Source organism: Balaenoptera ricei, chromosome 4, assembly GCF_028023285.1.
Source record: "Balaenoptera ricei isolate mBalRic1 chromosome 4, mBalRic1.hap2, whole genome shotgun sequence".
Taxonomy (NCBI): domain Eukaryota; kingdom Metazoa; phylum Chordata; class Mammalia; order Artiodactyla; family Balaenopteridae; genus Balaenoptera; species Balaenoptera ricei.
This window is the reverse complement of record NC_082642.1, coordinates 150229104-150255160: the sequence shown is the minus strand read 5'-3', so window position 1 is coordinate 150255160 and position 26057 is coordinate 150229104. Positions and strand designations below refer to the sequence as shown.

At 42.6% G+C, this 26057-nt stretch overlaps 2 protein-coding genes across 8 annotated transcripts in view; one reads left to right on the top strand and one right to left on the bottom strand.

The window, feature by feature from the left end:
- Positions 1 to 19009, bottom strand: part of ITSN1 (intersectin 1) — a 222869-nt gene extending 203860 nt beyond the window's left edge. For all 3 annotated transcript variants that reach the window (XM_059921482.1, XM_059921480.1, XM_059921481.1), the window contains exon 1: positions 18804 to 19009. The gene's annotated coding sequence lies outside the window, so the exon portion shown is untranslated. The remainder of the gene's footprint in view (positions 1 to 18803) is intronic.
- Positions 19010 to 19339: 330 nt separating this feature from the next.
- The window catches only part of CRYZL1 (crystallin zeta like 1), a 32972-nt gene continuing 26254 nt past the window's right edge, over positions 19340 to 26057 (top strand). For 2 of the 5 annotated variants that reach the window (XM_059921475.1, XM_059921476.1), the window contains exon 1: positions 19340 to 19844. In XM_059921475.1, coding sequence (XP_059777458.1) covers positions 19746 to 19844 — 99 coding nt within the window. In that variant the 5' untranslated portion in view covers positions 19340 to 19745. Of the gene's footprint in view, positions 19845 to 20044; positions 20135 to 26057 lie in introns of all 5 variants that reach the window. The other 3 variants (XM_059921479.1, XM_059921478.1, XM_059921477.1) reach the window with 2 other exon arrangements.

Below are 26057 nucleotides of genomic sequence, written 5' to 3'. Positions count from 1 at the left end.
ACCATCTATCTCACAGAATTGTGGAAAACAAATTAGATGGGATATGTGAAAGTCCCTTGCAAAATACCTGAGCTGGGACAGGTACTCAGTAAGCATTCCTCTGTGTGTGGGGGGATGGGCAGTATGGGTGTGTGCATGGGGGGAGGGGGTGCGGATAGTGACAGGTGTGGGTCAGATAAAACCAGAAGTCATTCTAAAGCATACTTTACATAAGCTAGGCACAACTCAGCTTATTTATCTGATGAACTTAGCTGTATATAACCCCAAATCTAGATGATACCAGCAGAGTTTCCTAATAAGGAAAACAGGTATCATTCATGTAGTTATTAAAGGAAATCAGGTTATTCCTTGGGTAGACCAATCTATGATACCATTTCTGATAGAGCAGAAGGCTCCAAACAAATATCTCACCACCTGTTTGTTCAAATGTTTCATTGAATTATGGCTAAGAAGGTTCAACATGTAAAACATTAGCATGAATAAGCTTAAGTCACAAGAGGGATGTAAAATGCTTTCCTGTTATGACAGGATTGTGAAATTAAGAATTGTAAATCAAGGCACCTGGGAAATAGATGGAAAGAGGTACACTCAAAAGTTTGGGAGGGGGGTGGGATCAGAGGGAAAACGACTAACAGCTGTGGCAGGACCTTCCGCCTCAGGTAGGCCCAGTTTGGCCTAGAAGGGTATCAGCCAGAGCCAGAGTAGGGGAGGCAGAGGAAGAGGGCAAAGGAAAATGCTTGGTTGGGGGAAAAGAAATGTCAAGGTAAGTGCGTGTGACAAAAGGACGACATTTTGAGGGTGCAGGTGGCCGGAACTGGGAAAGGTGAGGTATAGCTGGAGAAGAGGAAAAATTAGAAAGGTCAATAGGGACAGAGCATAGAGCACTCTTTAGACTGTGCATAAAGGTGGTCTGTGGATCCCTGGAGTTCCCAAGACCCTTTCAGGGATCCTGAAGTTCAAAATTATTATCATAATAGTACTCAGACATTATTTTCCCTTTTCTTATGTTTGCATTGATACAAAAAAAAGGGTGGGGGACACTACAGCCACCTTAGCAGAGGGACCAAACTGTACTAGTGGTCCTTGTATTCTTCATTGCCACACACTCACATTTAAATAAATTAATTAATTTAAAAAAATTAAAAAACAATTTCACCTCAGAACATCCTTGATGAGTTATTAAAAAGTATTACTTTATTAAATCTCAGCCGTTGAGTACATGTGTTTAATACTGGTGTGACTAAAGGACACTTCTATGGCACACCAGAGAATATGAACAATGCCTCCAGGTAACACACTTGTGCAAATGAGTTACAAGCTGAACTAGCCACTTTTTTCATGGAACACAGTTTTTTGTTCAGCAGAATGACAACAGAAAAACTATGGTTATTCAGACTTGAGTATCTGGCAGATGGTTTCTCAAAAATGAAGGGGGCCTGCTGCTTCAAGAAAAATGACTGACAGTATTCGTTGCTGATGATAAAAGTTAAGCTTTGGGGTAAAAATTTTAAATTTGTAAAACTAGTATCTGCCACTGTGAGTTAGACTGCTTCCCTCAAATTTAGAGAATTTTCTAATAAGATGGGTGGTAAAATTAACAAATGGGATTTCGTGATATTGTTTAATGAAATGTATCAACATCTGGAAGACCCACATAACTTAGTGGAGCAATATTTTCCAAATGATCAATACATGATGTTACAAAATCACAGAGGAGTAAAACATCCATTCAAATTGCAAGATGGATCAATAGATTTTATTTTAACAGAGTATGAAGAGTTTACTAATATAACTTCAGATTCCACACTGCAACTAACCCTTAAGAAACTACCAATGTCAAATGCTGGTAAAGTATCAAAGAATAACCACAATTTTTGGAAAATGCCATTAAAAGACTCCTGCTTTCTCCAACTACATATCTGTGTAAGACCAGATTTTCGTCAACTACTTCAACCAAAACAACATTTCGCAACAGACTACAGAGCAGATATGAGAATCCAGCTGTCTTCTGCTAAGTCAGACATTAAAGAAATTTGCAAAAACGTAAAACAGTGCCACTCTTCTCACTAAATTTGTTTTTTTTAAAAAAATACATTTATTTATTTATTTTTGGCTGCGTTGGGTCTTCGTTGCTGCGTGCGGGCTTTCTCTAGTTGCGTTGAGCAGGGGCTACTCTTCGTTGTGGTGTGCAAGCTTCTCATTGCAGTGGCTTCTCTTGTTGCGGAGCACGGGCTCTAGGTGTGCAGGCTTCAGTAGTTGTGGCACGTGGGCTCAGTAGTTGTGGCTCGTGGGCTCTAGAGCACAGGCTCAGTCGTTGTGGCCCACGGGCTTAGTTGCTCCGCGGCATGTGGGATCTTCCCGGGTCAGGGCTCGAACCCGTGTCCCCTGCATTGGCAGGTGGAATCTTAACCACTGCACCACCAGGGAAGTCCCTCTGTTTTGTTTTGTAAAACAGTTTTCATAAATATCTGTTTTTTATGTGAGTGTGTAATGGGTTTACTACAGATATTTTCAATAAATAAATTAATATTTTATAACTTTCTCAGTTTTAATTTCTAATCTGACAAATAGTGGTAAAACTCACATAAAGAAAATCTGCTTGGGGTCTTCAATAACTTTTAAGAGTATACAAGGGTCCTGATACCAAAGTTTGAAACCCATTCCCATAAGAGATGAAACCACAGGGGAAGATTTCATCGTGAGGCAGCACGTGAACCAATACACTCCTCGGGCAACAACATGCAGGTGAGACAAAGTGGATGAGGGAAGCCTGACCAGCTAGGAAGTGGAAGCCAGTAAGAGCAAAGCAGTGAAGTAAAAAACGGTAACTGCCTGGACTAAGACAGCTGCAACAGCGAGAGGGAGAAAGGGGTGAATTCAAAAGATATTATGGAGACAGACTCGACAAAATCTAGCAACTTCAGAATCAGAAGGAGACCAGGCTGCTGCTTGCATGGCTGAATTGTAACTGACTGTCCACTTGTCTGGCTTAGAGACAGGTACTGAGTCTACACCATATCCAGTTGGCCCTCTGTATCCACAGGTCCCGTAGCTGTGGATTCAACCACCCTCAGATCAAAAATACACAGAAAAAAAATTTCCAGAGAGTTCCAAAAAGCAAAATTTGAATTTGCTGAGCACTGACAACTATCTGCATAGCATTTATATTGTATCAGGTATTATAAATAATCTAGAGATGATTTAAAGTATACGGGAGGATGTGCATAGGTTATATGCAAATACTACACCATTTTACATGAAAGGCTTGAGCATCCAGGAATTTTGGTATCCGTGGGGGGTCCTGGAACCAATCTCACCACCCCACAGATACCGAGGGACAACTGTATAGACATCTACAGACTCTATAGTCAGAATATGTTTTTTTAAAAATATTTATTTATTTATTACTTTGGCTGCACTGGGTCTTAGTTGTGGCATGCAAGATCTTCAGTTGTGGCATGTGGACTCTTAGTTGAGGCATGTGGAATCTTTAGTTGCGGCATGTGGACTTCTTAGTTGCGGCATGTGAACTCTTAGTTGTGGCATGCATGCAGGATCCAGTTCCCCAACCAGGGATCGAACCCAGGCCCCCTGCATTGGGAGCGTGGAGTCTTACCCACTGGACCACCAGAGAAGTCCCAGAATATGTGTTCTAACGACAATTCTCCGACATCAACTAGGTGTCCTACGGTTCAATTTAGTGCAGACCCCACAGGTTAAGGGCTCAGTCCCACTTCAATGCCAGCCCCAAGTCTGAAGGATCCCCAAGCTACCAGCACTTCTGCCATGTAGGCTACAAACTCGAAGGGTCCCATGACCACACCGACCCCCGCTGCCCCAGGTTCAATAATTCACAACTCACACAACTGAGGAAAGCTCCATACTTGTGATTACAGTTTTATTATAAAGGCTATAACTCGGGAACAACCATTTGGCCATTTGGGCTAATAGGGCAAAGTATGGGGGAAGGGAGGTGCAGAGATTCCACACCTTCCTCTCCTCCTCCATGGAATACAGGTGCCCTCCCTCCCACACAGCTAAGTGTTCGCCAAACCAGAAGCTCCCCGAACCTCATCATTCTAGGATCTTTATATGGGATTCCATCGTGTAGGCATGACTGACTAAATCATTGGCCATGTGACTGACCTCGATCTCATCCTTCCCTCTTCCCCTTCCTTGCAGGTGGTGGTAGTGGGGAGCTGAAAGGCACTTCATTAGCATAAATTCAGGTAAGGTCCAAAAGGGCTCATTTTGGATAACAAAAGGCATTCCTACCAACTCAGGAAAATCCAAAGGTTTTAGGAGCTCAGTGACAGGAATCCAGGACAAAGACTAACTGTATTTTTTTTTTTTACTACACCAGAATATCTAATAACATAGTTGTTGGTATATAACAGTACTCAATAAACAATTGCTGAAAGAATGAACAAAAGGGCAGATAATAGTATCATTCACCAGAATGGGAAATACAGGTAGAGAAAGAGGTTGTCAGAAGAAAGGTGGTGGTGAGCTCTGTTTTGGACACACTGCATTGGAAGTGCCCAAGGATCACAGGAGGCACTCAGATAAAGGGTCAAAACCCAGAAGAAAGGACAGAGCTCCAGGTATGGACATGCAGATAATGTGACAGATAAAACTAAGAGTGGAGATGACAGTCCTGGAGGACAGTGTAGGGTCAAAGGAGGGTAGAGGGGCCTTCCCTGGTGGCACAGTGGTTAAGAATCCGCCTGCCAATGCCCTGGTCCGGGAAGATCCCACATGCCGCGGAGCAACTAAGCCTGTGCACCACAACTACTGAGCCTGTCTGTGCTCTAGAGCCCGTGAGCCACAACTACTGAAGCCCGAGTGCCTAGAGCCCGTGCTCCGCAACAAGAGAAGTCACCGCAATGAGAAGCCTGCGTACCACAATGAAGAGTAGCCCCCGCTCACCGCAACTAGAGAAAGCCTGCGTGCAGCAACGAAGACCCAACGCAGTCAAAAGTAAATAAATTAAATAAATAAATTTTTTTAAAAAAGAGGGTAGAAAAAACATCCCTGGGGACAGCAACATTTAAGGATAAGGAGCCCTCAGAGGAGACTGAGAAGTCCTAGATATGAGAGAGGGGAGAACACACAGAGCAGAAGACACAGAAAGCCCAAGCAGAAGAGTGTTTCTACAGAACGTGTTGGAAGTCACAGAAAGATCGAGGAACGAACTGACAGGAAATTGTGCATGGGACTCAACGATGGAGGGGCAGACGCAGACTGCAACAGGCAACAGGGACAAGGCAGACACCCAGCACGGCTATTCTTCCAAGAGACAAGGCTGTTAGAGGAAGGTGTGAGATGCCGACAGTGCAGCGTCGAGGGGGTCAAAGCCGAGCGGCGTGAGGGAGCGAGCAGAGGACAGGACGGCATGGAGGACACAGGAGGCCGAGAGCAAGCGTGATTCAGATCGGGGCTCTGAGATGGACACCGAACCCTTCTGTACATGCCTGCAAGGTCCTGCGCGTCCGGCCTTACCTCCCTCTCCAGCTTCTTCATGGCGGCCACGGTGCCTTCTACTCAAATATACTGTGCTCCTTTATGCCACAGGCCCTGTCACGTTCTGGTCCCTCAGCCAAACAACTTCTTTCCTTCCCTGATGACCTGCTAGACATCCTTCAGATGCCAAGGAAATGTCACATCTTCCCTGGACTCTAGGACTAGACTAGGTCCTCTTGGACACTTTCTTTATAGCACTTACAACAGCTAGGAATCATTTATTTCTGTGATTGGGGGGCGCGGGGTATGTCTGTCTGTCCCTAGTAAAATATAAATAGAGTGAGGACAGGGACCTGTCACTACTGTCCCCCCAGCTCCTACCACAGCACCTGCACACAGCAGTCAAGCGGGATGGAGTTGTGGCTCTGATGAGACACGGAGCTCAGAGCCTCAGAGGAAACCGAAGAGGACGGCATCTAGAACCAGGGGAAGGGACGGAGACACCTGCCTCTTCCTTCACCCTCTTATCTCAAGAAGCAAAGAGCAAGTGTGAGTCAGATAGATTTACAAGACCTGCCTGGGAAGTGGGCAGCAGGCCCAGCCAGGAGGCAGAACTGCTCCTGAGAGCAAAGGTTCAGGAGGAGCAGGGAGGCTTGAGGAAAGGGGCAAATGTGGTACAGTGTCTGTGAGGAATGGAGAGAAAGCTGAGGAAGAATTCTTAGCAGAATGCAAGTTCAGGAAGAATGCAGCTAAATGGGTAAGGACAAAAGTCCGCAAGTTTGTACAGTTTTTGTCAGCTGACTTTTAACAGCACAAATACAGGAAACAGAACACAGATAGTTGGCTTGGTCTAGCAATGGAGGTCTGCGGGGCTAGACATGACAGAAGGATACCAGGGCAAGGAAATAGCTGGGGTGACCCACTCTGAGGTCCCAGCTGCAGGTGGAAGGAAATGAAACTAGGGGGAAACTGACAATCTGAGATAAAACAAAGAAGGTCCAGGAACTAGAGTTTATGGGTGGAATTGTTGTAATCAGAACATGTGAAATATTGATAAATCATGCTGTGGGTATATAATTTAAAAAATAAGTGGGAGTTCCCTGGTGGCCTGGTGGTTAGGATTCCAGGCTTTCACAACTGCTTCCCCTGGTCGGGGAACTGAGATTCCCACAAGCCATGGGGCGTGGCCAAAAAATAAATAAAAAATAAGAATTAAAAAAAAAAGTGCAACATTTTTCAAGATACCATAAGCTCTCACCACCTACTGTTATCGGTCTCTTAGAACAAAACAAAACAAAACAATTAAAAATAGACCCATGCCCTTCTGAAAAAGGTCAAACTGCTATCTTTCCTGGAGTCTAATTTAAAAAAGCAGATGGCTGCAGAAAGGATATCCCTTTCCAGCTGCAACTTTTCCATAGTATACACGTTTCCCCAGCAGTTTCAGATGAACCGTAAGTTAGAAAGCCTCCAAATACACACCACGAGAGAATGCTAACATACCTTTAGGCATGGAAAAAAATCTGACAAAATCTATAATTATAGAAGTAGTCAAACTAGTGAAATAATGTCCACACTTCTAAACCAAAGGTGATCTAACCAGATTAGAGATGAGCTGCCCAAACTTCATCCTATCTCGAGCAATCACAGGATAGTAAAATACATTTTGTTTTAAAATGAATGAACAGTACAGATTCTTGGGCAGCATGTTGAACATTTAAATTTAAAAAGTAAACTTTATTGAGAAGAAAGTTCATATATACTTTGGATTGCTTTGATGTCTTCGTATTATTGTTTTATTAAAGACTATCACTCAAAAGGAAAAAAAAGGGTCACCATCAGCCCCTTTGTCAGATCACTGTATGAGTGTTTTTGCCTGCCCGGCATTCTTTCTTCTCGTAATTGATCCCACTTTCCCTCCTTCTGCTAATTCCAGGAGTCTAGCTACTGACTTTACCAACTGGTACAAAAGGTGGACCCAAAGGCCCAGGACAGCCAATGAGAGTCCTGCCTTCCCCTGGCCATGGTGACTGGTTCAGGCACATGATCAAGCCAGGCCAGTCAGAACCCTTGGACTTGACAGTTACGTGAGTCAATACATTTCCCTTTTTTTCTTAAGATAATTTGTGCTTCTTCCGCTTGCAAATGAAAAAGTTCAGATAAATACAATTATGAATAAGGAGAATTACAGCACTGAGCTTTCTTCCTTCTCTCTACTACAATTCTTTCCTTCTCTTCCTATTATTCTTCATTTTTTCCCCTCCCCATCCAATGCCTTTAGGATAGTAGAATATTTAAACTTAGCACTGAGTACTTATGACATCACCATGAGACAGAAAGTTAATCTAAGAATAAGCCCAGCCCCAGGTAAATTATACTGTGATTCAATTTCTTGATATTTAGATATTAAAGAGTCTTCTTTCACTGGCTGGAACAGAACACGCTTAAAGAGACCCCCTACACAGATGCAGTATCATTTTTTTCACGAGGTCGAACGGTTATATGTATGTGAAGGGGAATAACTCCACTGAAATTCTAGGACATTTGGAATTAAGTTCAAAATCTCTTCCTTTTTGTTTCCCCTCAGCTAGAGAGCTGAACTGGCTTAAGAGAGGTCAGAGGGGGCATCCACATTTGCAAAATGGCCTTTCCAATAAAATCATAATTGCCTGAATTAGCTTAAATTTGTGCACTTCTGTGTCTCTTGCTGTCCTTAATTTTTTAAATTTAATTTTTATGTTACATTGGAGTATAGCTGATTTACAATACTGTGTTAGTTTCAGGTGTTCAACAAAGTGACTCAGTTATACATATACATATATCCATTCTTCTTCAGGTTCTTTTCCCATATAGGTTATTACAGAATACTGAGTAGAGTTCCCTGTGCTATACAGTAGGTCCTTGTTGATTATCTTTCTTTTTTTGGCTGCGTTGGGTCTTCGCTGCTGCGTGCAGGCTTTCTCTACTTGTGGCGAGCGGGGGCTACTCTTCATTGCAGTGCGCGGGCTTCACATTGTGGTGGCTTCTCTTGTTGTGGAGCACGGGCTCTAGGCACGCGGGCTTCAGTAGTTGCAGCATGCGGGCTCAGTAGTTGCGGCCTGCAGGCCCTAGAGCCTAGAGCATGCGGGCTTCAGTATTTGTGGCACGTGGACTCAGTAGTTGTGGCTCGCGGGCTTTAGACTGCAGGCTCGGTAGTTGTGGTGTATGTGCTTAGTTGCTCCGTGGCATGTGGGATCTTCCCGGACAAGGGATCAAACCCGTGTCCCCTGCATTGGCAGGTGGATTCTTAACCACTGCGCCACCAGGGAAGTCCCATCTATCTTATATATAGTAGTGTATCCTTAATTTTTGATGTTGCTGTTATATGGAGAAAATAATAATAAATTCACAACTTCCTCAGATGACAGTCAAGAACTACAAGAGATGAGGTAGGATTATAAAAAGAATATAGAGCTGAAAATGAAGAGAAGGCTTAGATCAGAGTAACAGAACCCAACATCAGCTGGCTTCAACTAACATGTGTGTTCGGGGGAGGTGGGGTGTAATCTTAAGAATATAGGAGGACTTCATAGAACTCAGGAACAGGAATGCAACCAGCCCCAGAAAAAACTGGAAGAGATGTTTCAAGTTATCAGTCTCAGGTAGTGTTCTCTCTTTCTGCTTCTCTCTAGATACCTGCTTTATTTTCTCCATCCACAAACCACCTTTATCTGTCCCCAGACACAACAGCAGAACGTAACTGCCTATAACTCCCAAGTTTTTACGTTACGGCCCGTGAACACATTAAGGTCAAATCCCTCTCTCTTGGGCCCAACGTCAAATCTCCAGGAAAGGACACTGATTGGACTACCTTGGGTCAGGTCCCTAAACCTGGTTCAATCCTCTGTGTCTTCTGTGGGAATGAAGAAGTATGCAGGGGAGTGGATGTCTAGGTTAGAGGACAGTTAAGGGATTTGTGTTGAGTCAGGCAGACACTCCAAAAGTTCCCATTATACATTCCCAGGGTTGTACCCTGGTTTTCTCATCATCAAAATAAAGGAAATGGTCACCAAAGTCTAGAGTTTAATAGAACTTAAGAGAATTAATTGAATTTAAGAAATGAGAGGGTAACTAGCATTCACCACTGTTTGGGGAGTTCAGGTCAGTAAGAAATACAAGCCAAAAAATTAATTATAAATTCTAGAAATAAAAAGTATCTTTTATAAATATGATGGTCTACATGAAAAACTCAAGAGAAATGAAAAAAATCATGAGGTCTTGGAGAGCTGAGACCTTTGTCTTGGTTCAAGGCTGGACACCTAGAGCAATGCCAGGCACAGAGCACGTGCTCAAACGTTCACTAAACCACTGACCAAACTCAGAACTTCCCACCTGTAGATCTTTAACATGGGTTAGAGGTGTGCTCAAGGTACTGATGCCCTCAGGTTTAGGGGATGATGCCTGCCATTAGTACTAATTACTAGGACTGATGTGGTACAAATATTATATAATGTTAGAAAGGTTGAGAAGCACTGAATAAATGACCAAAGCACTACTGGAACTCAGAGTTCTAGCAAGGTGGTTGGTTACCAAGTAAATCTGTATAAGGCCAATAAGCATTTAAATGTTCAACTCAGTAGTAGTACCAAAAAATGCGAGTTAAAACTAATAAAACTGGCTAAGATTTTTTTTTTTTTGAGGTGGTTTTACCCAATGCTGGTAAGGAAACAGGAGACAGGTACACACTGCTGAGGTAGCATACGGTTAAGGCCTGGGAACATATTCCAATATACTAAGTGAAAAACACAGGCTACAAAACTATATATACCTGAGGTTATAAACTGGCAAGGCAAAAGAGACTGAATGCAGCCCTCAGGTACGCTTTGTTTGAACCCCAGTGTGTTATTAAAAATTGTGGCCCACATAAAAATTGGGAGATTTCTTATTAAATCCATATTTCTAGATTTCCAGCTTCTCTTAAAAAGCTAGAAGGTGTAGTAACACCAAGATGTATCCTCCCAGGGCCACAAATGTCTGGGCAGACTGGCCCTGGGCTGCCCCATCCATGGGACCATCTTCAGTCCCCAGAGTCCCTAACATGCCTTCATGTCTCCCAGACTGAATACACCTAAATTTCTAGGTAATTTGAGCAAGCTGACCCCTCACAGGGCATGGACGGTCATTATCTCTGGACAGTGAGATCCCAGATATGCTCTTTTACTCCTTTATCTGAATTTTCAAAAGTTTTCTTCAATAAACATGTATTGCTTTTGTAGTAAGAAAAACATGTTACTTTTTAAATTACCAAATCACAACTGCAATATCACTTAATCTAATGAGATCAAAACAACTAAAGATAACAGATAATGACTATGGTTTAAAACTAACGGAACGTAAAGTTACAATTACTACAGTATTTCCCTCCCTTTGATACTAATTAAAACACCAGATTGGACAGACAATATTAGCATTTTACAAATTAGATCTTCCTCAAAGTGAATAGCTTCTATAGACACTCAGTTCATAAAACAGCTATTTTTAAGAATTCACTTCCATATATTTAAAGTTTCTTTCACCAAAAAATGTAAACAGAAAAATCTCTCTTATCAGAAATCTATAGTCATAACCTCAATGAAATTAATGGTTAAAAAGTTAGGGGCTTCCCTGGTGGCGCAGTGGTTGAGAATCTGCCTGCCAATGCAGGGGACATGGGTTCGAGCCCTGGCCTGGGAAGATCCCACATGCCACGGAGCGACTGGGCCCGTGAGCCACAACTACTGAGCCTGCGCGCCTGGAGCCTGTGCTCCGCGACAGGAGAGGCCGCGATAGTGAGAGGCCCGCGCACCGCGATGAAGAGTGGCCCCCGCTCGCAGCAACTAGAGAAAGCCCTCGCACAGAAACAAAGACCCAACACAGCCAAAAATAAATAAATAAATAAAATTAAAAAAAAAAAAGTTAAATAATTCCTGCTCTTTATTTTACATTGTTTTATTTTATTTGATCCATAAGAATAGTGGTTTTATGGGGTTCTCTTTTCCTCAGAGAACTTCAAAACTTTATACAAATCACCATTCATCTCATCCCATCAAAGAGTAAATCATATTACCCTCATGGCAAAGAAAAAGTACAAGGCCAGGTAGAAATGTCAATTTCAGATAACTGAAAGCAGGGTCAATTCAACATTTCTCTCTCGCTCTCCTCCAATCCACTCCCACGTGACATCCAGAGGGATCTATTCAAACAAAAGGTACTCCCCTGCTTAAAACTGATGTTGGCTTCCTACTTCCACTGACTCTGAATAAAATCCAAACCAGCTCCTGTCTCCTTTATTCCTCACCTGTCTCTCCAGTGCTCACCTCACCTGGGTGACTCGGGCCTCCAGGTAAACAGAGCCTCAAACACTAATCTATTCAACATGCCAGCATGCGACTGTTGAGTGTCCACTGTGCACCAGACACTGTTCTAGGTCCTGAGGATAAGGCAGAGAGGAACGCAGACAAAACTCCCTGTCTCGTGGAGCTCACACCCTAGTCAACCCCTCTACCAAGTTCTCTCCCTCCACAATTTCTCTAATCATTTAAAGAATATTAAAACAGCAATTTTAATGACAATATATCAAGGTATCTGAAAATAAGCAGTACTACCTATAAGAGACATATTATTATTTACTGACTTTGTTTAATATTATTTATTGTAAGTGAAGGAAAGAGGAGAAACAAAGGAGGGTGGACCTTTAACCACTGAAACTTGGTATATATACCAGGAATGGCACTAATTTTTCTGTCAACTTTTCAAGGTTTCTCTCATTACTAGCTATACAGCTTTTATATGTCAGTGATCAAAATGGAATACCTTAATTCTGTAAGAATGGAGCAGTTGAGTTTCAAATGATTCCAGAAACTGAAAGATTACTTGCTTTTAAAATCTATTATCCTGAGATTACAGCAGAAATGAATTGATTTTTATAAAACAGTGGATCCACAACACTCTTATTATAGATAATGCACAGGAATGTGTGTGTGTGTGTGTGTGTGTGTGTGTGTGTTTATACAATGGCTTATAATACAACACATTACCCTTGTTAGAATAAAACTGCTCAGGAAATTTGCCTCAGAGAGAGATGATTAGCCCTCTACACACACACACACACACACACACACACACACACACACACACAACAAATGGCTCCAATGACACCTTGTTTCCAAGCTTTTATCATAAGAATCAGTGTCCTTCGTAACCAGGTTGGTGAAAGCATGACACTAAAAGCCAGTTGGCCTCGTCCATTTCCCTGTATCCACCAGTCACCAGAAGGACTTGCAGACAAAATGCTGGGATGAACAAAACCATCACTGACAGAGAAACAAGTCAAAAGGTTCACCAAGGCACATAGGATCCAAAGCTGGCCCTCCTGCATTAGCATGGTGTACAAGAGTTGCGTTTCCCTCCCCCTTCCTTTTCTTGCGAATGACTTAACCAGTGACAAATCTAGTGAACTGTTTTCATTTTTAGGAAGAAGAATGGGATGTTATTGTGACCAGTTTGGTGGTGTGATATGGAAAGTCAGAAAATTCATACACCTGTTACAACGATAGCTAACTTTTTTTTTAAGCTGCATTAGGGAAAGGACGTTTAATTTTAACCACCAAGGATTAAAAAAAACTTTGACCAACTGCTATGACCTTGTTATTGAGTTCGCAAAAGAGTTCGTTCGGGTTTTTCTGTAAGATGTTATGCAAAAGTCCGAATGAGCTTTTTGGCCAACAATATTTTCTCAAATTCAGCTGAATCCGAAACTCTATCGCATCCCTCAGTTCACCTCCTGGCTCCACCACTGGATGAGGAGTAAAGTGCCCCCCAGGACCACTCCCACCCGGCCTGGGTGGAGCGCCAGCCCTCACAACAGTGAGAGTGGGTTTTGGTGTCCAGCCTAAGACTGAGCCGTGGTTGTCCTGCCTGACTGAGCAGCACAAACTCAGGCCAGAGAGCTGAAGCCAAAATGATTTCACCAGCCCTCTCTCTGGGCAATAAGCTAGTAAGGTAAGCTGCCAGTCATCAGTCCTACTAGAAAAAGGTGAAAAGAGCAATGATGAATTCAAACAGATTAGCTTACTGGAAATTCACCTTGTTAGAGGGCTACAGTCATGAGCAACAAAACTTTAATGATATTCTACCATCACACTTATGAATAGAAGGGGTTTGTTTTTTTTTAAATGGTCTCCCAATGGATGGGTGACAGCTCTCTACAGTGAGGCCTTTGCATTCCCGAACTGAACTTCCACCGGGCACTTCAGATCTCCAAACTGGCCGACATGGAAATGTTTGGACAGACTCCCGGCTGTCTCCCTAATCACACTTCTGTACGTTGTCTTGTGTTCCCAAGGCAAGTCCACACCACAAGTAAACTGCCTTTTCCAATTTCGCTAGTCTTCTCTGTGACTCTAATCCTGTTTCTTACGCAGGGGTGCTTTAGGAAAACCACTACAGAGGAGAGGGTAGCACACTGCTTTGAGAGGTGGGTGCTAGACAGGACATGAGGCTTGTTTGTGAGCTAACTTATGCGACGAACTCCTCAATGAGAGGGCTTCAAATCTGTGCCCCACCTACTTTATAAATTAATGCACGCCAAGAAACTGCTAGGTTATTTCAAAACAGAAATCAGGAATGTAAAAAGTACCCCCAATGCCGTACAACATGTGCAGAAGACAGGCAATCCAGCAATGTGGCTAAGAGTTTGGGCTCTAGAGTAACTAATCTGCACGGCCACTTGCTGGCTCTCTGTTACTTAACTGCAGGTACCTTGGTTTCCAAGTCATATTCATCTAAAAAACCGAGAATTTGTAAAAATTAAGTGAGTTAATGCTTATAAAATGCTGTAAATGGATTCAATAAATGTTAGCTATCGGGAATTCCCTGGCGGTCCAGTGGTTAGTACTCTGTGCTTCCACTGCAGAGGGCACGGGTTCAGTCCCTGGTCTGGGAACTAAGATCCCGCAATCCAACCAGCACAGCCAAAAAAAAAAAAAAAAAGTTAGCTACCATTATGACAGGTGTATGAATTTTCTGACTTTCCATATCGCACCACCAAACTGGTCACAATAACATCCCATTCTTCTTCCTAAAAATGAAAACAATTCACTAGGTTTGTCACTGGTTAAGTCATTCCCAAAAAAAGGGAGGGGGAGGGAAACGGAACTCTCATACACCATGCTAAGAGTGTAAATTGCTACAACCTTTCAAAATGACAAACTGGAAATATGTATCAAAAATCCTTAAACCATAGCATGTACTTTGATCCTGCAATCACACCTCTAGAAATTTATCCTAAGGAAAAAAAATCTCAAAAGTATATATAGAGATGCATGGAGGACAGTCATTGCAGAGATACTGATTATAGTGGTGGGAAAAAAATTAATGTTTAATAAAAACAAATTGGTTAAATTATCATAGACCCATAAAATGGAATATTATTCAACTACTATTATAACTGACTATACAGACATGAAAAGATTCATGATAAGATGTTAAGAAAAAAAGTACAGGTTACAAAACAATCATATGTATAGCAGGATCCCATATTTGTTACCAAAAACTATATATAAATAGCCATATGCACACAGAAAAAGGGTCTGGAGAGAAATGTATTCAGGTAGTGGACCTCTAAGTATTTTATGGTTTTCTACTTTTTGTTGTTCTGTATTTCAATTGTTCTACCATAAACATGCGATTCTTTAAAATACAAGGGATTATCTAAACTGATTATCAGTTTCTTTCTGAAATAATACTATTAAGCTGAAAGTGATGACAGGTTTATCTTTATTTAGAAAAAAAATTTGCATAGAACTTGATGTTTTATTAAATACTTTTAATGTTTAGTCTAGTTATGGTTATAATTTAAAAATTATACATATTTAGTGCCAGGAAATTAGCAAGAGACTTCTTTTTTAAGCAATGGATTTCTACTTACTACCATAAAGTACAGTAGTACAAAAACTGAGCGGACTAGCTAGAGTTTCATATATTTTTATATACCTCAACTTCTTATGATCATCGTAACTACCACTTATTAAATGAATGTATCTGAAGAACTTAAGCAAGCACTTAGAAGTATTAAATTTTACTACAACTATTCCCATTTTCAGCTGAGAAACCTGAGGCACAGAGAGGTTAGGTGACTAGATCAAAGTCACAGACTATGTGCGGTCAAACCCAATATTCTCTAGATGTTGCACTCTTAACTATCCATCCCCTCAACTACACAACAGAAGCTGTTATTTATGGGACTGAGTCCTGTGCTGGACTCTGAAAAAAAGCAGTGAAGGTCATATGTTACGAGTATGAAAAATAAAATCGGAAAACATACCAGTTTTCTACATTGTTTGGAAACCAATTTTTATTGCACTATGTTGGGCTTATCATAGCTTATAAAATGGCATTTTAATGTAGTGATAACATAGTAATTTACCACTATACTGTGACTTAAATTCATATTTTGAGTCTAAGCAAACATTTTGCTAGGAGCCTTCTTTCCAGCTTATCGCCTTGAGCAGTCTAAGCTTGGGAAAGGTTCTCTCCTTTCAGAGCCAACCAAACTTACAGAAATGACTGGGGTACAGTACTTGTGGCTCCTAGCTTAAAATCAATGACTACAAAGTGATAAGATTAACTTTACAAGTAAAGGTTTAAAGACGTGGCCTCACTGTGATGTAATTCACTCAAGTGTTTCATGAAGTTCCTCCAGGCACTCTTCTAGGCACTGGAGGCACAATGATGAACCAAAGTCTCTGCCCTTCTGAAATTTATATTATAGGTGTGTTACATACCTGAACGTCATAGTTTTTTATTAGCAGCCCTAAGGCATAAAAGTTATTCTGTCTCTTGAAAAAACTTGCTATCCTCTTCAAAACATGGTCTTAGGACACGCTCAGTGAGAAGGAAGCACAATGCCAGTGGTTCTCCAACGCTACTGTGCAAGAAAACTTCCTGGAGGACCTGCTGGAAATCAGATCCCAGGAGTCTGTATTTTTAGCAAGAACCTCAGGTAATGCTGATATAAGTGTTCTGAGGTCCAGACTTTGAGAAACCTGCCAGTAAGTGGAACCATTCAGAAGAGAATGATCATTCGGAAGAGAAAAGCTCTATGGCAGTGGAATGTGAACTGAGTAATATAAACCCAACCGACCTGTAATTAATTCCCTATAATTCACAAATCTAGCAAATAAAAAAGCTGAGTAAGAGTAGAGGGATTTACCAGCACCGCCTTCTTAACCCCCGTTATAGGAGATTTGAGTTTGCCTTAATCTAGTTATTTGGGGAAAACATGAACCTAAGCAGAATTTTACTACCAATATTAGGGATAAGCATTAAGAAAAAGGAAATTGTTAGTCAACTGCAAAAAAAAAAAAAAATTAGCTAAGAGAGACAAACATTTCAGGGAACTAACTTGCTACCACTCATTTTATGCCCTATTTCACAATGCTTAGTATCTGAACAATCCACAGGGTTCCAAAGTACATCAAAAATTTGTTCATTTCCTTTCTTACTCAGGCAGAATAATAATAGACTTTTGTGAAGGTACCATATGCCTCGGCAATTTCAATGGATAACGTTCTTAGATAAAGAAATAGCCTTAAAAAAAAAGTTGTATCAGAAATGTTCCTTACTGGAGCTACTTAAAGAAGTTTTAAACAGTTTTTAAACCATCACTAAATTAGTGTCCCTCATTTCTCAATTCAGATTATCTAAAGTTTCTGTGTTCTTTACAAACCTCCTACAGAAAGAACTCAATATTTTAAAATGCTTTTTCTTTAGTAATAAGCAAACAACCATCAAAACAACATAAATGATTCAAGTAAACTATTAAAAATTTGAGAACAAAAACACAGTATTTTGTTCTCAGTGACAGGTAGAAATCATAATTTTGGGGGGCATTTAAGCTTCTGCACCTTAAATCATCTAAAAATAAAGGTATCCCAACAAATACATTCCTCCTATTTCAGAGGTTAAGAGTAGCACTATATAAACCAGCTGGCCTGCTGGATCCATGGCCCCAGGTCCTTCCCTCATATTCTGTCCACTACATAATCCATGAGATCTCTGAGCCTGGTCTTCATCCTTTCAAAGGGATTAGTAAAAACTGCCTCCGCGTTGACAGAATTGAGATTTTCCAGATGCATTTTTTGGTATGGTATTTGTTTTTATTACCTATACTTTTTATTGTACTTGTTTTTATTATCCGTACGTTCCGACCACGGAAACATTAAGAGTAGGATGCCAGCAGATAAGCACAAAGAAACGCATCTGTCCGGAGTCTGCATGTATTTAAAATTTCAGGCTGGTGCTGCCTTCAGAATAGCACTGATGATGGCAAAGTTCTAAAGGAAACTTTCATATTAAGAGGCCATCAAAAATCTCCATAGCCTTCAACTCAACATAGAAGCCGCTAATTTATTTCTTCAAAAGCAAAGCCTTTAGTCTGAATCACAACAAAAGATGTCTATAGGAAATGTAATCTACGAAGTTGCCTTCTAATCCAAAGGCAAACAAGGAGTAAAGGAAGGCGCAACCCATTCCTCGTTGGTTTCCTTTTCCTGGGGATTCTGATCACATTTCCTCGTTCAAGCGAGAGCCGGTAATTGTGCCTTCGGTCCACACCGTAAAGCCGTGTCTGTGCGTAAAGAAAGGAAGGGGAACGGCAGACACCGGGGACGCGCTCCCACTGAAAGGAGAGCCGCTTTCCGTTAAATACTATCAGAGACAGCCCCAGCAGGAGGACTCAGGGCCAAACGGCATTGACTGTCCTTCACTGACAGGGATTTCGCAGGCACACGAGAGAGAAAAAGGGATGAGCCGGGAACTCGAGGCCGGGGGAGAGAGGCGGGAGGCGCGACGCCGCTCCCCGCGAGCTCCGGATCCCCGGGAGGCTGGCGGGGAAGCGAGACTTGGCCGGCCCGCCAGGCTCAGGCGGCCGAGGGCAGCGAGGTCAGCCCTGGAAGCACCGGCCGCCCCAAGTCCCCCTGAGGAAGGAGGGACCCCGCTCGCCGGCCACGGCTGCGGACGCCCATTCAACCCGAAGCCCGTTCCGTGGCCGCCACCCCCTCAGTCCGCCGCGGAGCCCTGGCCTCCCGGCGCCCGCCAGCCGGCCGCCCCACCGCAGCCCCCGGGAGAATAGGAAGGACGAGGCACAGGGTCGGCGGGTGCCTCGCCTCCCGACCGTGCGGCAAAGGGTGAAGGGCGCCCGGAGGGACGCGCGCCAGCCCGGGGAACGGGCGCCCCAGGCGGCCATCGCGCCGACCCCCGCGCCGACCCCCGCCCCTGCCGCCTTCCCGGTCCAGGCCGCCGCGGTCCCGCCCGCTCCTCACCTCATCTCCAGGCGGGTCCACGCTGCCGCCCCAGGGACAAATCAGTACAGCTCACTCGCAGCGGGAGGGAACGCAGGAGCCGCAGCCCTGCACACCATCCCCGCCCGCCCGCCTCTCCGTACGTCCCGGAGCCCGCTCGGGATTCTCCCTCGCGAGCCGCCGTACTACGGAGCAACCAAGCTGCGCTCCCTCCCCTCTCCTCCGATCTTCTCTACCTCCTTCGCTCCCTCCCTCGCTCCCGCCTATCTCCTCATCTCCCTCGGCTGCCTCCCCTGCTCCCATCCACCCCTCCATCTCCGCCCCCGGGTGGGTGGGGACAAAAACCCTACCAATCGGAAGAAGGGGCCCACACCTCCTCACCGCCCCCTACCTCTAGCCCCGCCCACCGCGGGGAACCAAAGGAGGGGCAGCTGAGAGAAATGAAAGAGGACGGAGTGACAGCCGAATAAACCAATCAGCAAGCCCAAAGGGGGCGTGACCTGGGCTCTCCTTCCTCCCCACCCCCTTTCCAGAAGGCGTAACTAGAGATGTCTGGTCTGGGATTTTCCTGACGGGGCTTGGGCAGATTTTGTTCCACGATTTCGGTGCATTTCTCCGTTGCCGTGCGAAGCGAGACACTAGTTAGGATGCGTTCAAGTAACTAACGGAAAGTGTTAAAGGAAAGAACAATGTGGAGGCAAAAGGGAGGCGGGGAACAGTCCAAAGAAGATGATGGGGATACGGTTGGAATGAGGAAGGGTGTGGTCTTTGATATTTGCATAAAACTGAACCCTTCGGCAACTAGGACTTCGCGCATTTATTGGTAGCCCCTGGTGCATCGCCTTAGAGCATGCCGGGAGATGTAGTTCTATGTTCGGTTGCTATGGCGTTCCCTACAGCCTCGGAGAGTCCGAAAGCCTCGGAGAGTCCGAAAGCCTCCGAGACTGACGAGCGGCCTGGCCAATGGGAACAGCCCCTGGCCCAGAGGGGGCGGACTCTCTGCAGAAGGACTCGAAGGTGGCTGTGGTGAAGGTGCAGGCCATTGGAGCCGCTCCGAGGCAGGTGAGTGCCGAGAAACGCGCTGCGTGTCTCGGGAAACCGGGCCTTGGGGGAAAGAGCGGGAGACGCCCCGGCGAACCGTCCAGCCCTGGGGCGGATGGTGGTTACCGTCCTCAGATCTCTCGGGCCCAGGCCTCGCTTAGCTGAGGCCGCTGAGGGGCGGGTAAGACTTGATTTGACTGACGATTTCCTGGTCCTTACAGGTTTGGATGGTAGATTTTACCTCAGTTTGTATCTCTCTCCACATTTATGGAGGCAGAAGTCTGGAAGTTCCCTTCCACTGAATCTCCCAGGTTGGATTTCTCCCCTTCCTGCATCTTTTTGTTCCTCTACTTGGAGTTTCTTTTTTTTCTACCTTACTCCTTCCCTACCGCCGCTTTCTCCTCCACTTTTGTTTTTCGGTGAGCACTTACTTAAAGACAGGGTATTCGCATTTATGTAACTGTAGGGCCAGGTTTGTTCTCCGGAGTAAGCTCGACAGCGGAATACTCCGGAGCAATGCGAGAGAACCACCTCAGAATCATATTGAAGCGCAGATGCTGATTGTGTAGGTCTGGGCGGCCCTGAGAATCTGCAGTTCTGACAAGCTCTCAGGTGCTGCTGGTCCGCGTCATGAGCAGCCGGGTTCTCCATCAGCTCTGAGTGCAGATTTAATGAGAGCCACGTTTAAAAAAAAAAAAAAAAGAAAGAAGAAAAGAAACATGAAATTAATTTTAAGGTTTCATTTAACCCAGAATGTCTAAAATATTACCATTTCGGGATTTCCCTGGCCGTCCAGTGGTTAGGACTCCGAGGTCTCACTGCCAAGGGCCCCGGTTCCATCCCTGGTCTGGGGAACTAAGATCCCATAAGCCGCGCGGTGTGGCCAAAGATAAGAAATAAAATATTATCGTTTCGATACATAATCAGATATTTTAAAATCGAGATATTCTGCATTCTCTTTTTCTTCATATTAAGTCTTCGAAATCTGATGTGCATCTTACAGTAACGGCACGTCTCAGTTCTGACTAGGCACAGTTCAAGGGCTCCTTGGTGGCTAGTGGCTACAGTTACTGAATGGCACAGGTCTAGATGATGTCATAGCTCACGGCCGAAATTAAAAGGTGTTAAAACTCAGGTTGCCCTGGACAGAACCCCTCGCTGCTCTGTGAGATGGGCTTTGGAACTCTTGATATTTTACAAGTTCTCTGCTCAGTTTACAGAAATAATAGTAAAAACAGTCAACGTTTATTGAGCACTTACTGTGTGCCAGGTATTGTACTGAGGGCTTTGCATGTATTTTTTTAAGCCTTACAGTACCCCTTTGAGGTAACTACTGTTATTCCTGTTTTATAGGTATGGAATCTGAGGCCCAGAAGGTTAAAATTACGTAGCCCAAGTCATACAGTGAATAAGTAGGAAAGCCAGGATTCAGGGTAGGGCCAGTTATGACTTCTAAATCGTATCCATCAATCACTGCAGTGTATAATTGTTACCTTTTATCACTAATTTCAACTTATTGATGCCTCTGCTCTAGACGGCAGAGGATGAGACATTCAGATTGGAAAGAGAGGGTTCACCATACAAGGCAAAGTTGCCTGTCAGTTGCAGTGAAATATTTCGGTAGTTTTACAACTCTCTGTGCTGTGCATTCAAAATCAGAGTTCTAGATTGAAGAAGAGTGCGCAAAACCTCAAGGAGATATATAGGCCTTTGAACCAGTACTATACCCTGGACAGTAATGTGTCTTGGTTCATTTGTGTACCTCCTTGAAGGAGGAAAAAGGGAAGGCTTGGGAATTCTTAAAATGTTTCACTATGGAATCACAGTGTTTTGGGGGTTTGTTTTTGGTGAAATCTTTTTTTAATTGATAAAAATGTTTTCTTGCTCCTGTGAACTTCACATAGAATAGTTCAAAGACAGCTTTATTTATGATTTTTCTAGACCCAATAAACAGTATACGTTGAGCTAATGAGAGTTTTATGAGTAGAAAAGCAAAAACACACATATCCACATAATGCTAAAATGTAGTATTTTGCAAAATAATTTTCTTCTCTGTTTATACATTATAATAAAGGTGACATCTCATGAATTATTTTCCCTTGATTGTGAATTTATTAGTAAATATTTAATCAAAATTACAGTTCCTACTTTGCATCTGAAGTAAGAAATGATTTAAAATCCTATAGTGATTTAGAAAACTAAGTGTTGACAAACTGCAGTAATGTTAGTCTGTGGAGAAGAACATCCCTTAAGTCAGTTGGAGAAGAGGGAGAATGTATTAGAGATACAGGGAGGATCCCTCAATTGCTTATCTTCCTCATCACCTGCATTGTCCCAGTGTGACATGATTAAGCCAGCAGGAAGGGATGACTGTCGTTCATGCCACCAGTGGCTCCACTGTTCCCTAGTAGTACAATATGGGAAAATATGACGCTAATTCAGAAATATAAATGAAAGTTAAGTTTCTGTCGTTCTAGATCTTACTATATTAAATGGCCCTACATCAAATAGAAACTGGAACAAAAATTTCTAATCTTTCAATTAATAACCATCCCACTTCCCCAATCAACCCACTACCCACCCCCCAGCAGTACTAGCAAGGGGGTCCTACTAGTAAGAATTCTTAAGTGAAAAGGTATTTTGTAAATCAACAAATAACAATAGTTAAGCTCTCTTGGAGGCAGGAGAATTAATCACATATTCTTTTGCGATTCAAAAGAGGTCATTGCTGAAGCCACTTGTTGCATATATAGGCAACAATTTGACATATCCAATCGAATGCCTCTTGTTGCTTCCGCCTAAAGCCCGTATCAAAAAAACTTTTTTTCCTTTCCTAATTCTTCACCTATCTTTAGATCTCAGGTTGTGTGAGATGTAAAGATTATGTGTCACTTGTATACATTGAATTGAGTATGTCTTGATAATGTTCATATAAATCTAGATTCTCATAATTAGAAGAGACTTTGTGATGGTCATCTCATCCCCCGACCTCCTCAGCTGATGCTTGAATCTCCTTTATGATGCCACTGTAAATGTGTATCCAGCCTCTAGTTTAAATCCATCTAGTAAGAGGGACCATGCAACTTCATGCATTTTCCTAAGTTTTAAATTATATACCTAAAATGTGAAATAAAAAGTTCTTATAATACATGTTATTAGCTAGAAATGCTTTCCAGGTTTAGCTAGGTATGAGCCACTATCACAGTGCCTCCCATGCCCATCTTGTGACAGACCCAGGAGAACAATACAGTATGTAGCCAAACACCTGTGTATTCATTGCTTATGTAAAGTGTCCTTAAAATATACAGATTTCTAGAGACTGTTGCCTGCACAATGTAGCGATATGCCTCCCTCTTTAAGAAGCAGAGCTGGCCTATCTATAGTTAGGACTACCAGTCTCCTCCACAACCTGCAAAGTATGGTATTTGAACCAAACCTCCATTAGTTACTTTGATTATGCTGACCATATGTTTTATGGGTACATGGTTTGATATACTTCTTTCTCTGATATGTGGATATGTATGAAAAGTCCCACAGATGGGTAAGAACATTGTTAAAACTTAGTATTGTCACCTCTTCAATATAATTGAAAATTTACCCCTAACAATCCAGCTAGTATCATAATGCTGTACACTAGGCCCAGCATGATGGGCCAGCATTTCAGAGTTGACTTCATCTGGTTTTTTTGGTAGCCTAGCTGCTTGACAGTGTATCTGTGCTTTCCTTAAAATAAAAATTAGGGTGGGTTAGAAGCATTAAAACTGAATCCTGAACCTGAAGTGGCCACCAAATTGTAAAGTTTGTGTTGGGGAAAAATGGAAAATTGAGCATATAAGAAGAGTTTGGACTTTCAGGCTTAGGGTGTCCGTAGAGTAACAGGTGTATTGGATGAAGGAAAGAAAGGAAGCCATTCAGCAGCCTGTGGCCGTAGCCCCGGCCTGAGGCATTGCAGTGTTAGCCCATGGCTTGTGCTAACATCTAAAATGAGCAGGTAAGCCAGGACATTGTAAAGGAAAAGGAAGCCTTATGGTTGATAACTTAATGCAGAGGAAGGAATTATGATAGATTCTAAAATATCCTTGATGACTGAAGTTTGGTACAGCAAAATCTTGTTTGGGGGAAGAAAAACGAGTCTAGCTTTATGTCCGTTGATTTTGAGGTTGATCTGATACTCAGAACACTTTTGGTCTGAAAGTGTAGATAAGGAATGATCTGTAGAGGTTTTATTTACAATTATTAATAGATGAGCTCCTTGGGGCATAGTGTAGCAGGGGAAGAGCAAGTGGAGTTCATGTTGTTATAACTAAGATGAAACCATTTGAAATTTCTTCCCATTGATTTTTTTTTAGAAATTCCTTAAAAGATTAGTACTTTCTTTAACTACTTTCTTGGTGTTATTTATGGTAAGTGTTTAATTTATGCAAATTCCTTATTCTGCTTTGTACCAAAAATTATTTAAAATAGAGGTCTTAATTTTTGTTTCTCCAAATTTTTCATATGTTACCATTATAAAAATTTAAAGTATTACAACCATAATCTTCGATTTGTGGACTTATGTCAAATATATTTAAAATCAGATGTACCTGGAAAATTTTAAAATCTTTATGCTTTTTATAGGGCTTTTTACATCAGCCTATATTTTTAAACAGATTTATTTTTATTTAAAAGTTTTACGTAGCACTTTTTTGATAAAGGAAAGCTTACAGTAGAATATATAATTTTGAGGTTACATGACATTCATCCTTGGAAATGGCATGATAAATAGTATACATTTAATTTATATTTTTATTTTATGAGGTGTTCAGTTATTTTATTTCCTGTGTGCAAATATCTTTACATTCAATAAAAATTTTGTTAAATAATGGACTAAGTGTTCCATTTAATCTGGACCAGTGCCTAAGAAACTTAGTGGGACTTGAATATCATCCATTCTACCATTTTCCCCCTGTTAAGAACTTAGTATTGGGACTTCCCTGGTGGCGCAGTGCTTAACAATCCACCTGCCAGTGCAGGAGACTCGGGTTCGAGCCCTGGTCCGGGAAGATCCCACATGCCGCGGAGCGACTAAGCCCGTGCGCCACAACTACTGAGCCTGTGCTCTAGAGCCTGAGAGCCACAACTGCTGAGCCTGCCTGCCACAACTACTGAAGCCTGTGCGCCTAGAGCCCATGCTCTGCAACAAGAGAAGCCACCGCAATGAGAAGCCCACGCACCGCAACGAAGAGTAGCCCCACTCGCCGCAACTAGAGAAACCCCTTGTGCAGCAACGAAGACCCAATGCAGCCAAAATAAATAAATTAATTAAGTAATTAATTAAAAAAAAAAGAACTTAGTATTCATTTTTGGGGTTGCAAAACAAGTAATAGTTCCTCAATTTTCTTCTGGCCACTTTTGTAAAAACACTTCTCTTTCTTCACTTTGTAACTTCGAGGGGTTTTTTTGCTCCCACATGTTTCCTTATTGGACCAACTAAACATTACTTTTTTCTACCAGCCAGACTGATTGTAACCTAATTTGGAGGAACTATTTAGAACGATCAGACCAAAAATACTGGCAGTATTATGTATATAACAGTTGTCTTAAGGGACACTAGGGGTTCACACAGACAGCTTCCAGGGTCTTTGAAACTGGAGGTGCATACAGTATGAGATCCATGTGACTGCTGATCTGGGAGACATGCCGTATGCTCTCAGATGCAATGGGCAGGAAAGACAGTGGCTTCCAGAGTTACAAAGGGAGACACTTTGAAATCAAGATGTTGATGTGTAATTATTTCATTTCTCGAAAAGGCAACTCCAGTAGCTCCAGACTGAGTAGGAGCAGAGATTTGTTTATTTCATAATAAGGAATATTGATTCTTCGAAGCAATAGCTGGGAAAACCCACTAGTTAGTGAATAAAGCAAGGCCTTGTTTGTTAGTATGTAACAATGAAATCTAGAAGCATGGGACAGATGGGGTAGATTGCAAGTCACTGGGAGGTGATTTCAGATAGGGAGTAGGACTTGAGCTTTACTTACTTCACAGAATCTATAGCGTAAGTACTGCACAGTCTCAGAGAGCAGGCAGTGCCTGGAGCCCTGAGACAGCGGTGGCCATATGGTGTGAAGTCATGCTGACTGGATCAGACAGGGTATGTGTTGGAAAAATGGGGGGGAGTAAGGTAGACTAGGGACAGTGGGTATGCATCTTAGACAGCCTTGACAACTAGGCAGAAGAGCCTAGATTTCTATGAA